Source organism: Hyaena hyaena, unplaced genomic scaffold (genome assembly GCF_003009895.1).
Source record: "Hyaena hyaena isolate Hyena2069 unplaced genomic scaffold, ASM300989v1 scaffold_0, whole genome shotgun sequence".
Classification (NCBI taxonomy): Eukaryota; Metazoa; Chordata; class Mammalia; order Carnivora; family Hyaenidae; genus Hyaena; species Hyaena hyaena.
In genome coordinates this window covers 14,237,161-14,252,362 of record NW_024080632.1, presented here as the reverse complement: position 1 = coordinate 14,252,362, position 15,202 = coordinate 14,237,161, and the positions used below count along the sequence as shown (strand labels likewise).

Here is a 15,202-nt window from a genome sequence, read left to right as displayed (position 1 = left end):
ACCTGAGCCAAAATCAAGAGCCAGATGCTTAATGTACTGAGCCCCCCAGGAGCCCCTAATTTTTTTAAAGATTAGCCCCCAACCTGGGGCTTGAACTCACAGCCCCAAGATCAAGATCACATGCTCTCCTGACTGAGCCAGCCAGGCTCCCCCTCCCTCTTTTTCTTCTTTCCTTTATTCCTTCCCCCAAAGTAGGCATTTATATTGGTCCTTGGCAATAACAATAGTAACTTTAATAATGCTAATGATGATCATAGTAATGTCCATGGAGTGCTTACCAGGGGCTAAGCGCTATGGTACGAGCTCTCTTCACATTACATCTCATTCACTGACAATGCTAACATCCCCAGTTTATAGATGAGAGGTCGTAAGTGACTTGCTTAAGACCAGATGGTTATTGAGCAGAGTGTGGGGTTGCCTCTTGTTTTGCGACAAACCACCCCAACATTTTTGGCTTAACAACAGTTTACTGAACTCAGGATTCTGCGGTTGGGCAGTTCGGTGGCTCTGGGCTCAGCGGGGCTCACTCGTGTGTCTCTGGTGAATTGGATGGGGGCTGGCCAAGCCAGCATGGTCATGGCTGATTCATTGATGCTCCAGAAGCCTCTCAAACTCTGGCTGGCTAGCCCGGGCACGTGGTCACGTGGCCCCTGCCAGGGGTCCCGGCAAGCATGCAAAAGCCATAAAGTGTCTTGAGGCCCAAGCATGGCACTGGCACAATATCACTTCTGCAACATTCTGTGGATCAAGAGCGAGTCTCAAAACCCAGATCCAAAGAATGGGGAAGTAGATTTTGCATGGAGTGACCTGCATGAGCAAGACACAGGGAGGGAAAATGGTGAGGCATCTCGTGCAAACCATCTACCACATGGAGAAACTGGGTTCAAATCCAGGCCTGTCTGCTGCCAAAGCTCTTATATTTAAACATACGTTGTAGAAGGATTCTGAACTTATACAGTCAGAAGATCCTGATAAATCATTAATGTCCCCTGGGTCCCCGATACTGATTTGGAGATGATTCTGGAGGTTCAGACAAGTTTCTATTCCCTTTAATTAAGACTGGAAGGGGGCACCTGGGTGGCTCAGTCAGGTGAGCATCGGACTTCGGCTAAGGTCATGATCTCAGGGTTCATGGGTTCAAGCCCCATGTTGGGCTCTGTGCTGGCAGCTCAGAGCCTGGAGCCTGCTTCGGATTCTGTGTCTCCCTCTCTCTCTGCCCCTCTCCCACTCATGCTGTGTCTCCCTCGCTATCAACAAATGAATAAATGTTTTTTGTTTTTTGTTTTTTTTAAAGAAAAATACCGGAGGGACACTTAGGTGGCTCAGTAAGTTGAGTATCCAACTCTTGATCTCACTTCAGGTCATGATCTTATGGTTTGTGGGTTCAAGCCCTGCATCAGGCTCTGCACTGCCAGTGTGGAGCCTGCTTGGCCTTCTCTCTCTCCCCTCTTTCTCTGCCCCTCCTCTGCTTGCTCTTGCTCTCTAAAGATAAACTTTAAAAAAATCTTTAAAAAAAAAGACTGGAAAGAGGATCACATTTAGAATGCCAGATAATTACCTTTTCCATCTATCAAGAAATATCAAGAGGGAAGAGACTTTAACTCAAACAAGGAAATTAGAAGTAACTATTTTTTAAAGATTTTTAAATGTTTATTTTGAGAGAGAGAGAGGGAGAGACAGAGAGAGTACGAGTGAGGATTTGGGTGGGGGCAGAGAGAGAGGACAGAATCCCAAGGTTCCACACTCAGCAAGGAGCCCGACATGGGGCTCGAACTCAACGATTGTGAGATCATGACCTGAGCAGAAATCAAGAGTCAGACTCTTAACCAACTGAGCCACCCAGGTGCCCTGAAAATAACTTTATTTTTATCATTACAAACAATATATTTTTGTTTTAGGAAATTTAGAAAATGTAAATTAGCATCAAAAAGTGATCATTGCTGGGACACCTGGGTGGCTCAGTCGGTTGAGCGTCCGACTTCGGCTCAGGTCATGATCTCACAGTTCGTGAGTCTGACCCCTGCATCGGGCTCTGTGCTGACAGCTCGGAGCCTGGAGCCTGCTTCAGAGTCCGTGTCTCCCACTCTCTCTGCCCCCCCACCCCCCACCCATGCTCTGCCTCTCTCTGTCTCTCAAAAATAAATAAATGTTTAAAAAAATGATCATTGCCACTAATTGCAAAATATACACAAAATATTTAGAAGAGACAGGCTGGCACCAGGGCAGAATGTTTATTATTTCCAGTAGAGGGTGCTGGTGCTGTGTATTTCGGTAGAAATGCCACTTAGCTAGGAAAATGGGAGGTAGACCTGCCTTAACTGGCATCCTGCTTGTGTGTTAGCTGCTCTTAAAGATTAACACTCCTGGTTGCTGCCCACCGGGTCCCCCTTGGAACCTCCTCAGAACATTCTTCAGATTGATGTCTAGATGGAGCTTGCTCCCACACCCGTCCCCAGCACTGCTGTTTCTCTTTAAGACCAAGCAGAAATGCCAAATGGATATCACAGGTCACTTCTTTCCAAGCATGTGATCCAAATGGCAACCTTCCACTTGCCAAGTGCTATAAATTGTGATGGTTTTCAGTGGGATTTTTTTCACGCCACCATCAACTGCTTCTTGGCATTGCTGCTTTCATGGCTTGTTCTTTTATTCTTCAGTGTGACGGTAATAATCACCACACTTTGGATGAAGATCAAACGGCTCATTTTCATAATGAACTGCTATAAATAATGGCCACCTGGGGGGCATGACAATTACAGGAAAAGATGTTTCTTATGGTATACGTGGCAAATGGCAAAAACAAGACAATGAAAGCCGTCTGAGTATTAATCAACGGGGTTACATCTCTCTAAACATAATGCAGTAGACTTACGGGTATTAATGTGGAAAGAGTTCCCAATTGTTTTCTTGAAAGCAGATCCTGACACAGAGGAAGCTAGAGGGGATAGTTTACTCTGGGAGATTCTGCAACCCACGTCTCCAGACTGTCCTGTTTAAGGGAGAGGGAACTGTTATTTGTCGAGAGTTGCCCCTGGGAAGTTTAAATCCCTCGGCCAACTCAACTCCTAGTCTGCCACAGAGGTTGGCGGAGCAAGCTCTAATAACCGGAGAAAGCACTCGGGGGAGAGTTGCAGGAACTGGCAGTTGGAAAGTGGATTGGCGTTCATGGAAGTGGTAAGAGTCAGGTATTTGTATGGGATGAGCATGGACAGTATGCTGTATGTGGGAAGGAAGGAAGGAAGGAGGAAGGGACGAAGGGGAGAAAGGAGGGAGGGAGAGAGGAAGGAAGGAGGGAGAAAGGAAGGGAGACAGAGGGAGGAAAGGGAAGAAGAAAAATATGTTGCTTAAATTTATTTATTTACATAGAGAGGGGACTGGAAGTTTGCAGAGCAAACTCTTGGTAGTTATGGCTTTTATTTTTTTAATGTTTATTTATTTTTGAAGACAGGGGAGGGGTAGAGAGCGAGGGGGACACAGAATCTGAAGCAGGCTCCCGGCTCTGAGCTGACAGCTCAGGGTTCCAGCTCATGGACCACTGTGAGATCATGACCTGAGCGGAAGCTGGACGCTTAACCAACTGAGCCACCCAGGCGCCCCTGATTTTTTAAACTAATGCAAGCACACCATGTGGAGAAGAGCATGAAATTTCAAAAAAGTCATCCATGGTAACTGCTGTGATCTCTGCAGCCACGATAATCTTGGTCCCCATTTTCAGAGCTGAGTTAATAAGATTCCTAGTGGTTTTTGCTGAGAGGTACTTGGGGGCATATACACTGGAATGAGGTTTTGGGGGACCACTTTGGTAATATATATCAGAAGCCGTAAGAATATGCATACACTTTGGCACAAATTCTACTTAATGGGGGCCTGTCCTAAGAAAGCCACGGTGTCTTCAGCCTAAAGATGTTCATTGAAGTATTGTTTATAATTGTGAAACCATCGAGATAGGGAAGTGCTTGATGGGCTAGAAATTATAGACAGATCCAGGTGAGAATTTTGGCTGTCCTACTCACTAACTTACTAGCTGTGTGGTCCTGGCCAAATAATAATTTATCTAACATAGATAGATCTAGAGATGAAAATGAGAATCAAAAATATACATACACAGGGACACCTGGGGGCCTCAGTTAGTTAAGCGGCAGACTTTTGATTTCGGCTCAGGTTGTGGTCTCAGGATTAGTGGGCTCGAGCCCCACATCGGGCTCTGTGCTGGCAGTTTGGAGCCTGCTTGGGATTTTCTCTCTTTCCCTCTGTCTCTGCCCCCCCTGCCTCTTTCTCAAAATAAGCAAATAAACTCTTTAAAAAGTAAAAAAAAAAAAAATACACACATTCTGAGGATTATAGTTATCTACCCTACTGATTTGAGATGTTTACTGAGTGAGATAATCCATGTAAAACATCTAGAAGAATGTTTGGCATATATTAGGTCTTCAATAAAAAGTAGTTATTATTAAGACAAGTATGGTTCATGCATATAATGGAATATATCGGTGTAAGAGGGTTTTAAATAGTATAGTAATGCTATTTATAAATCAAATAAAAAGTAGGTTTCAAAATTCTTTTTTATTTTTTTATTAAACATTTTTAAACATTTATTTTTGAGAGACAGAGTAGGGGGGCAGAGATAGAAGGGGTACACAGAATCTGAACATGGCTCCAGGCTCTGAGCTATTAGCACAGAGCCTGACACGGGGCTTGAAATCACAAACTGCGAGATCTTGATCTGAGCCGAACTAGGATGCTTAACCCACTGAGCCACCCAGTCACTCTAGGCTCAGAATTCTTGAGTATGATCTTAGCTACAGAGAGAAATTGAAAAAGAGAGATAAAGACAGAAGATCAGGACAGAGAGAATATAGTAAAATACTTATACTGTGAAATAAACTAGATGAAATTGACTTTTTCTTCATACTATTTTTCTAAATAGATTATACATCTAAACTACTAAAGTCCTTTAGCCTTTCCTCTGAGGCTCCTAAGAATTCTTCCTTCTTTGGACAGAGGTCTCCTTTTATCATTATCCTAAGAAGGACTTTTACTGGTGATAGAACTGTTCCTAAATCTCAATGGTATTTCTAAGACCAACTTTCTTTTTTTTCTTTTTTTCTTTCATAGTTCATTGTCAAGTTGGTTTCCACATAACACCCAGTGCTCATCCCCACAAGTGCCCTCCTCCATGCCCATCACCCCACTTCCCTTCTTCCCCACCTCCTTCAGCCCTCAGTTTGTTCTCAGCACTCAAGAGTCTCTCATGGTTTGCCTCCCTCCCCCCCACTATTTTTCTCCTTGCCCTTCCCTATGTAAGACCAACTTTCAAAATGTTACATGTTATGCAGGAAAAGATGCCATTCAAGGGGCTCCACAGAAGCAGAGGCTAGTCAGATTCTTGTATAAGTGATTTATTTAAGGAATGCTCTCAGAAGCCTGTAAAACAGTGAAAGAGGCAATAATGGAAGACATTAAGCACAAGTATGGTTTCTGGTGATGTCTAGACTCAAGCTGATCCCACAGGGAACTCAGAAGTGTTCATTGTTCCACACGGTCTGTCCTACCTTGAGGCAATGGAATGGGCCTTTTGTAAGCCCTGGGGAGAAGGGATGTAACTCCTAGATACTTCTCTGGTGAGGCAGCTCCAGTTGGTCAAGAGCAATCCCAGAAGAGGGTTGCAGGTAGGAACCATTAGCAGCAGCAGCTGGGAGGTGGGCACACTGAACTAGTAAAGGGATATACCAGGAGATCCTGATGGGTCACCAGCACCATCTACCTCAAAAGGGTTAATGGAAATTAGCCTCTCTCCACCCGGCCTCCCTTATGAAAAGCCAGGAGAGTAACATGAAGCTATCTAGTAGCTCCAGTACTTGACTCAGGTGGGAGATGTGGAGAAAGAGAAAGCCTCCTCTTCCTAACAAAATGGAAGGATTTTAGCATAGGGAAGTAGTTTAGAAGTTTCCTTCTCTTTTCAGCATGGCCAGTGGCCAAGGAAGTGAAAGGCAGGGAAAGGAGCATGAAGGTAGTAGATGGAGGAGGCAAGTCATGTAGCTAGGACATTGGTTACATTCAGCAAACAAATAAATTGATTGAGCAAATAAGAAATATATTGAGGATAATGAGACCCAGGTGTCTTAATGTTGGAGAAGGGAAATATAAACATGGAAGTCCAAGAAGGTTAGAAAGAACCCTAACCATTTGGTTGGACTGGAGTTGAAAGTATCAGTATGAACTCATGGTTTTTAAAAATACATATACACAGATAGATGTAGAAACATATGGATGTATGGTATGCATGTGGAGAGAGAAATGGAGAGACCAAGATAGATAGATAGATACATAGATAGATACATAGATACATAGATAGATACATAGATCTCTTAGCTGCATCCACTGAGAAGGCCTAGAAGCAATGTCAGCCCAGTAGCAATGAGTACACTGAGCACTGACATCAGTATTTGGTTACTAAATACTGTCCTCTACCAAAAGGAACCAGAACCTCTTAGAAAAATGGCTGACACCATGTCTTGGACAAGGAAAACAGCATGAGCTTGGACACCTTGTGCCAGAAAGTAAAGAAGAGCTCAAGACATGATGGAGGCATGTAAAAGAGACACAGGGGTTGGATTAAAAGGTCTTCCAATGAGGAGCGTCTGGGTGGCTCAGTCAGTTAGGAGTCCTCAGCTCAGGTCATGATCTCTTCATTGTGGGTTCAAGCCCTGCTGCAGGCTCTGTGCTGACAGTTCAGAGCCTAGAGCCTGCTTCAGATTCTGTGTCTTCCTTTCTCTGCCCTTCCCTTGCTTGTGCTCTCTCTTGCTCTCTCAAAAATAAAAAAAATTTTCTAAAAAAAATTTTTTTAAGTCTTCCAATGGCCAGATCTGGGACAGTCTGAGCATCAAGAATAATGGTGATAGTGGGTTACAACCCACTGAACAAAATAGGAATCCACAGGTTTTAATCCACTGATTAAATGAATAGATAGATAGATAGATAGATAGATAGATAGATAGATAGATAGATAGAAAAAGGGAAACTCTTCCTTACAGTAGAATATCAATTCTAAATGTAGAAGGAACAGTGGAAATTTAAAAAATACCACCTGTTACCAACATAGTAGTGTTGATTAGGGCGGAAATTGTCGATGGATGGGATACTAAAGCTGATGAGTAAAGGTTCTAGGGAGAACAGGATATTGGCATAATCTCTGAATTTTTCCCCACAAAGTAATCCCGAATGGAAAAAGGATAACTTGAAGGTGGAGAAATCTGTCAGACACCATCTTGATCTAGTGATGAAGGTTAATGTCACCAGTGATGATATGAGTTGACACCATTTGGCCCTGATGTGAGGCACTGGAAAGAGCTTAGTATCATTTCTCTGGGGTTCTTGCCAAGAAAACATGGCCTGAGCCTGGTCACAGGGATACATCATATGGACTTAAGAGGAGGGGCGTTGTACAGAATGAAAAGCTCGTATTCTTCAAGACTTTTCAGAACATGAGTAATAGGGAAAACCTGAATAATGGTTCCAGATTGAAGTTGCCCATTGTCTCACTACCCTATTTTCCCCTATATTTGCTGGGTTGTGGGTAGGGCTCATGGCAGCAGTTATTACATTTGAGAATCATGTGGGGAGTTGGTTAAGAACACTGATGGCAGAGCCCCACCCCGGAGAGTCTGTTCCCAATGGTTTGGGGTGGGGTCTAGGGATCTATGAACGTAGCCATCATCCCAGGAAATTCTGAAGTATGTGGTCCCCAGATCACCCTCAGAGTAATATTGGCCTGGAAATTCAGACAGCTATGGCAATCTTCTTACTCAGTCCTGACCTCAACTCTCTTCCTGTCTCTCTGCTTTGCCAGGGTGACGCTGTACGCTGAGTTCCTTCCCATGAAGGCCAGAGCTAAGTGTATTTTGCTGATTGAGGTAAGGAGGGTGGTGTGGGTTTCCCAAGAGTGCTCAGTCTCTGAGCAGCAGGGTCTCAGGTCTCTTAAGCAACTGGATAAGGACATGGGAGTTGAAGAGAACTATAACAGACTCAGTGGAGACTAAAATGGGTCAACTACGTCAATTCTGACATGGTCTTTTTGCAATATGGATACATTCTACAATGGACAAAAAAATTCAATCTCTTAAAAAAAATGGTGGCAGGCAGGTGGTCTGTCCTTCTTGGACTGGACATGGCTTTTATCAGAGAGTTGGTGCCAAATGGTGAAGCCTAAGGGGACCAAAACTCTTGTCCTCCATCCATACCATCACCTTCCACCCCTGTTTGTATCCAGGCTCACCCGTGTCTTGTGTGAGTGCCCACTTCTGTAGCCTAGAGGCTGCCTTAAAATTCCCTTGGTCCAGCTCGTCCCTCCCAAGCCTTCTATCTGTCAAGGTTTTGTGACCCACTTTCCAATCATGGTTTTTGAAGGTCTCGGGGCAAATACATAGCTGCCCAATGACCCCTCCACCATGCAGGGCAGTAGAGTTTATTTGCCCTTTCGGACACTGACATCCACAGTGAGGACTATAATGACATTCTGACCCCTATAGTCACCATGACCACATTGACAATATTAATCACATTGACCACAACTTACCCCCCCAGACTGCGTCTACCCCTGATTGATAAGGATGGTATAATCATCTGGTCCACACTGGTATGGATGAACCAATTATTTAAATACTGAGATGCATCTGTGTCAGTAGATCCTGTTCCCCAATTACCCCTCATCACCTGACACCCTGTCCACTCTTAGGACCCCCTAGAACTTCCCATGATCTAGCATCTGAAGAGTTACTAGATCTAGCATCTAAAGAGTTAACTCCTGGCACAGTCACGGTGTGGGGGTGTGTGTGTTGAAGGCAGATGGTGTATGACTGGAATCTGGTGTCCATCCTGGGTTGGTCAGTCCCATACCAGTTTGTTAGGCATTTTGACTATCGACCCTGGTTGTCAGCCACAGAAATAGACTGTGGTTAATTTCAGCAAAAGGGGATTTAGGGAGGCTCTTGGCATCTCCCAGATGACAGAGAAGCCGAAGAGCATAGTTGTAGGGTCCGAGAAGGAGACAGTGTATTCAAATTAGAATAATTTGAAGAGGGTTTGATGAAGGGACTACTTCTAAATAGCCCAGGCCTGAAGTGCCAGTTGCCAGGGAAAGGCAGAAAATAATTAGCAGCCCAGAGAGAGAGAGAGAGAAAGAGAGAGGGAGAGAGAGAGAGAGTGTTGTATGTCCAGGGCTATTGGACAGGTGCTGTGACCTACTGAGAAGTGCAGCCAGCCCATGACCACCATGCAGAGAGGGAGCCGGAGGAATAAATGCCCCAACATCTCTTTCCTTTCTCCCTCCCTCCCATTTCCTGTGGGGCTCCCCATTGGCTGTATCCAGTGGAATGGTGGAAGACAGGGAGCCTGTGGATGCAGTCCATACAAAAGGCAAGGTGGGAAAGGAGGATGAGTGACTCAGGCAGACAGAAGACAGTCAGCCCTGCAGGGAAGAGGCAGTTGTGATAAAGGATACTAGGAACCCTATTGGGCAAGAGAGATGGATATCAGTAGACAAAGACCAATGTGTCCGTTACCATATTGACCTCACACGATACTGATGGCATTGCCTTCCTTAACCAGAGTTGCCACATTGTACCCACTCCAGTGGGTACCATGCAAATATGATGCAGTGTGGATGGTCCCCTGAGGAGATGGACAGCATGATGGCCCTGTCCCAACCATATGAACCACAGGAAAGGTGGTGGCCATTCTAACTTTGCTGACTCCAAGGAACCCTTGCCCATATCAATAGCATTGTCTACAATGACCCCGACATTGCTCATGCGCCGACCATGCCGCTGCCGTCACTGACCCCATTTTCCCACGCCAGGTCTTCTGGGCCATCGGGACAGTGTTCGAGGTCATCCTGGCTGTGTTTGTGATGCCCAGTCTGGGCTGGCGCTGGCTGCTCATCCTCTCAGCCGTCCCGTTGCTCCTCTTTGCTGTCCTGTGTTTTGTAAGTATCCTTTTAAGAGATGTCAACCTTCACGGGGCACCTGGGCGGCAGCTCAGTGGGTTAAGTGTCCAATATCGGCTCAGGTCATTATCTCACGATTTGTGGGTCCTAGCCCCGCATCGGGTTCTGAGCTGCTTGGGATTCTCTCTCCCTCTCCCTCTCCCTCTACCCCTCCTCTGAATGCTCTCTGTCTATATCAAAATAAATTAAAAACTTTTAAAAAAAAGATCTCAATCTCGGCCACTAGGCTTTCTGCTGTTTAGCTGTTCACTTTATTTCAGTGGGGAAGAGGTGGTGGAGGACGCTGTGCTGTAGGTATTCTTTTTAAGATTATTTTTTTGAAGCTCTGACAGCAACACCAATTAATAAGAATAATAATAGCAACAGAAACAACAATCACTGCATGAATCCATTCCAGGCATTGTGTTAAGTAAGCACTTTGTCTGGATTACCTCACTTAACCCTCTTGACAACTTTTAAGAGGTGGGATCTATCATTATCCCCATTTTATGGATGAGGAAATGGAGGCACAGAGTGGTCAAGTAATTGCTCAAGGTGACACAACCCATAATCAATGACAGAGCCAGGATGTGAAGCCAGCCCTCTGGCTCCAGAACCCTCACCCTTAAAGACCCCACACCCGGAGGAGAGTATGTGGTTGGGACCCAGTGTTCTGTTCCACCCTAACCTGCCACACCTGTCCCCACAGTGGCTGCCAGAGAGCGCAAGGTATGATGTGCTGTCCGGGAATCAGGAAAAGGCCATCGCCACCTTAAAGAGGATAGCGACAGAAAACGGAGCCCCCATGCCACTGGGGAAACTCATCATCTCCAGACAGGTCGGTGCCTGGCCCACTGTCTGTGGTGTGTGTGTGTGTGTGTCTGTGCCCCCATGGGGAAGGTGGACGTGGGTGGAGGGCGCTATCCAAGGAGGTGGCAAATCCCAAGACCAGCAAAAAGAGCAGAAGCAGACTGATTCTCCAAAAGCCAATTTTCCTGAATTAACTTGCTAAAGTATCTTTTCACCAAAAAAGGTTTTAAGGATCTTTTTGAATATATGTAGTAAATAGGAGCATATTTTTCCTATGTATATATTAACACATTTATTTCCTCAATATATTCTCTCCATAAATATGTGAATGAGTCTATTTCTAAATATATTAATGAGACTATTCCAAAATATATTCAATAAATACCAACATTCTCAATTATATTCAATAAACCTGTTTATGAGTATTGTCTTTTCATTCAAGAATATACTTTATATTTCTTATAAAATAAAAATTTTATATAGCATATATAAATATACAGCATATATTTTTATACATATATTATTTATTTTATAAAAATTTTTTATTTATATATTTTATACTATATATCTTTATTCACAAAGACTATTCACAGGTAGACTAAACCACCTAAAGATCATAATCTTTTTTTTTAAACAGTTAGCATGGTTAAATAAGCAAGCATTTCTCAAACTGCTAGGAAAAATGTATTCATTAAACATACCTAAGAATATAATCACAATCCTAGAATATACTCCTAAAAAGAACATTGTAGGGGTGCCTGGGTGGCACATTTGGTTAAATCTCTGACTTGGTTTCAGCTCAGGTCCTGATCTCACAGTTTGTCAGTTCAAGCCCCGTGTTGGGCTCTGTGCTGTCAGCTTGGGATTTTCTCTCTCCCTCTCCCTCTGTCCCTCCCTTATGCTCTCTCTCCCTCTGTCTCTCTCAAAATAAATAAATAAATAAACTTAAAAAGAACATTGTAGAGCAAAGATTTGATAAATTAGCAAATTATATGAAATTGGCAAATGGGTTATTTAACTAATCAACCTTTGACACATTGGCTTCTGGTGAAATGATTTTTAGTATATTAATTTTTGTGATCTTGACCTAGAGCTGGCTTGGGAGAACATTAAATGGTTGGACACCTTTTGGATTGACTGTCCGCTCCCTGGGTCCATGGCACTGCCCAAGAGCCCTAAGGGGGTACCAAGCCCAAGGAGTCTGCTTCCTGGCTTGGGGGTTCCGGGCTGGGGGTAGGGATGGCCAAATGCTTCCGTGCTTGGGGAATCAAGCCTGTAGACATTGCTGGGTCCTGGCTGGAGGGCCTCACTGTGCTGGGTGACTTGGTGCTGTGGGACTGAGTGCTGGGTTCCCAGATCCCAAGCATGTAGGACACGCTGCCGTGGGTGTCCACCAGTCTTTGGCTACCAACCATACTTCCCGAGGGGATAAGAGCAAATAGCATGTTCTTGTCTTGAAACAGGAAGACCGAGGCAGAATGAGGGACCTTTTCACGCCCCATTTTAGATGGACAACCTTGTTGCTGTGGTTTATATGGTAAGAGCTGTTGCTTGACACCTCGATTCCCTTCATCTATGTCCTGTGTTGCTTTCTGTTTTCATGTGATGCACAGATAACTCTTCGATCTTGGGCAGCAATGGCAAATAAAGTGGCTTGTGTATTTCCTGATTTCTCCCTTTCTCAGGTATCACCTGTACTATTATTTTCTTCATCTTTCTCTTTAATTGCCCTCACTTTTTACACAGATAAATGTCTTTTTTAATTACGGTTTTTATTTGAATTCCAGTAGGGTTAACATGCAATGCTATATTAGTTTCAGGTGTACAATATAGTGATTCAACAATTCTATACATTACTGAGTGCTCCTCATGATACGTGTACTTTTAATCCCCATCACCTAGTTCACCCATCCCCCCAGCCCCCACCCCTCTGGTGACCCTCAGTGTGTTCTCTCTGGTTAAGAGTCTGTTTCTTGATTTGCTTCTGAGAGAGAGGCAAATCTTTCTTTTCCCATTGCTCATGTGTTTTGTTTCTTAAATTCCACATATGAGTGAAATCATAGGTATTTGCCTTCTGAGATATTTCGCTTAGCATGACACTCTCTAGTTCCATCCATGTCACTGCAAATGGCAAGATTTCATTCTTTTTTATGGCTGAGTAATATTCCATGGTATATATATAGACTGCATCGTCTTTATCCACTCATCTATTGATAGACACTTGGGCTGCTTCCATAAGTTGGCTATTATAAATAATGCTGTAATAAACATAGGGGTGCATATATCTTTTTGAAATAGCGTTTTTATATTCTTTGGGTAAGTGCCCAATAGTGAAATTACTAGATCATAGGGTAGTTCTATTTTTAATTGTTTGAGGAACCCCCATACTGTTTTCCAGAGTGGCTGCATCTGTTTGCATTCCCAGCAACAGTACATGAGAGTTCAGATAAATGTCTTTCAAGACATTTAAAACAAAAGCACCTTAATTGGAGGCCATAGATAGAAGGGCCTCCTCAAGAAAAATATAGTAAAAAGTAGCTAGATTGATGATTTGCCAAAGCACTGAGTTACTGGACTTAATAGAGAGAGAGGGTAGATGTTGAGGACTCATTAGCAAGTAAGTGAGACTAAGAAGCCGTCAAAATACAGTTACCTTTGGGGCACCTGGATGGCTCAGTCTGTTGAGTGTCTGACTTCGGTTCAGGTCATGATCTCGCAGTCCATGAGTTTGAGCCCCGTGACGGGCTCTGTGCTGACAGCTCAGAGACTGGAACCTGCTTTAGATTCTGTGTCTCCCTCTCTCTCTGCCCCTCCCCCCGACGCTATCTCTGTCTCTCTCTCAAAAATAAATAAACTTTAAAAAAATACAGTTGTGGGGCGCCTGGGTGGCTTAGTCGGTTAAGCGTCCGACTTTCGCTTAGGTCATGATCTCACGGTTTGTGGGTTCGAGCCCCACGTCGGGCTCTGTGCTGACTGCCGGCTCAGAGCCTGGAGCCTGTTTCAGTCTGTGACTCCCTCTCTCTCTGACCCTCCCCTGCTCATGCTGTCTCTCTCTCTCTCTCTCCTAGAAATAAATAAAACATTAAAAAAAAAATACAGTTGACCTTCAACAATGCAGAGTGGGGGTTAAAGGCACAGACCCCTGGGCAGTTATAAATCTTTTGGCTCCCCCCAAACTTAACTGATAGCCTCCTATTAACCAGAAGCCTTACTGATAACATAAACAGTCGATGAACACATGTTTTGTTATATGTACTATATACTGTATTCTTAAAGTAAGCTAGAGAAAAGAAAGTGTTATTAAAGTCATCTTCAAGAGGAAATGTACTTGCAGTAGTATACTATATTTATTGAAAAAAATCTCCTTACAAGTGGCCCCGTGCATTTCAAATCTGTGTTGTCCAAGAGTCAACTGTAATTGAAAGGAAATGTAAAAGGGAATTTTTGTCACAGGAAGATTTAATATGCTTGCTCCTTTAGTCCCCATCTTTGGCCATACTGCCTTGGGCACCACCAGTGACAATGGGCCCATGTTTGGGGAACCACTGATTTGGTCAACATGTGCATCCTTAGAACTTTCTGTGCTGATCCTGGTCTGTCTTCCTTAAATAGCAGCCATTGGCGATGGCTGGATGTGGGCAGGTTGGAGGGGAGGGATTTGTACAGAGTAATTACCTGAAAATTCGTAACTAGTCAAATCACAGCTATTCATTGAGCTCTCTTTCTACCAAATCGTGTGCAGCATGAATGGTGTGCAGAAGGGGCCTGGCTAACACTTTTCTCAATTCTGGTGTAACCAGTCCTCATGTTCCCTATGTACCTTTTGGGGGGGGGTGCTCATTAGCAGGGGATTGTCCTGAAAAGTGGTCAATTGCAGGGAAGTGGAAGTAAGGCTTTGACAATATACAGAACTGGGTTCCAGGACTGTCCCTGCATTCCTGAGAGCTGAACCAAGCATTTATTAAACACCTGCTGTGTGCCCAATACAAGTGCTCAGTCTGCAGAGTTTTTGAAAATGGAGAGGAGGTGGTTGACCGAGTTAAGGGTGGCTATCTTTGCATGCATGTGATTCAGTTGGACCAATACTACCCAAATACCAAAGCAATTAATTAAAGACTATTTTTTGTACCCTACAGAAATTGCTAAATTTGCTAGCATGTATTGTAACCCAAGGAAATTAATCACCATGGTCTGATGATGACAGTTCCCACGTAGCTGTAGGATGAGAATGTTCTGGTCCTACAGACTTGAGTGTTATGGTTCCTGGGACAATTGGGAATTAATTAACTGGGTCTTCCTACTCTGAAATTTTAGGCAAGTCTGCTGACTCCACACTTGTATACAGTGTAAAAGTAGGGCATACAGTGGGGCACACAGCAGGTGTTTAATAAATGCTTAGTGAGTTGATTC

General features: G+C 43.9%; 1 protein-coding gene across 1 annotated transcript in view; it reads left to right on the top strand.

Annotated features, from left to right (window-relative positions):
• The window catches only part of LOC120239179 (SV2 related protein), a 78,848-nt gene that overhangs the window by 46,287 nt on the left and 17,359 nt on the right, over positions 1 to 15,202 (top strand). The window contains exons 7-10 of the mRNA XM_039243699.1: positions 7,850 to 7,913; positions 9,857 to 9,982; positions 10,692 to 10,820; positions 12,256 to 12,329. Coding sequence (XP_039099630.1) covers positions 7,850 to 7,913; positions 9,857 to 9,982; positions 10,692 to 10,820; positions 12,256 to 12,329 — 393 coding nt within the window. The remainder of the gene's footprint in view (positions 1 to 7,849; positions 7,914 to 9,856; positions 9,983 to 10,691; positions 10,821 to 12,255; positions 12,330 to 15,202) is intronic.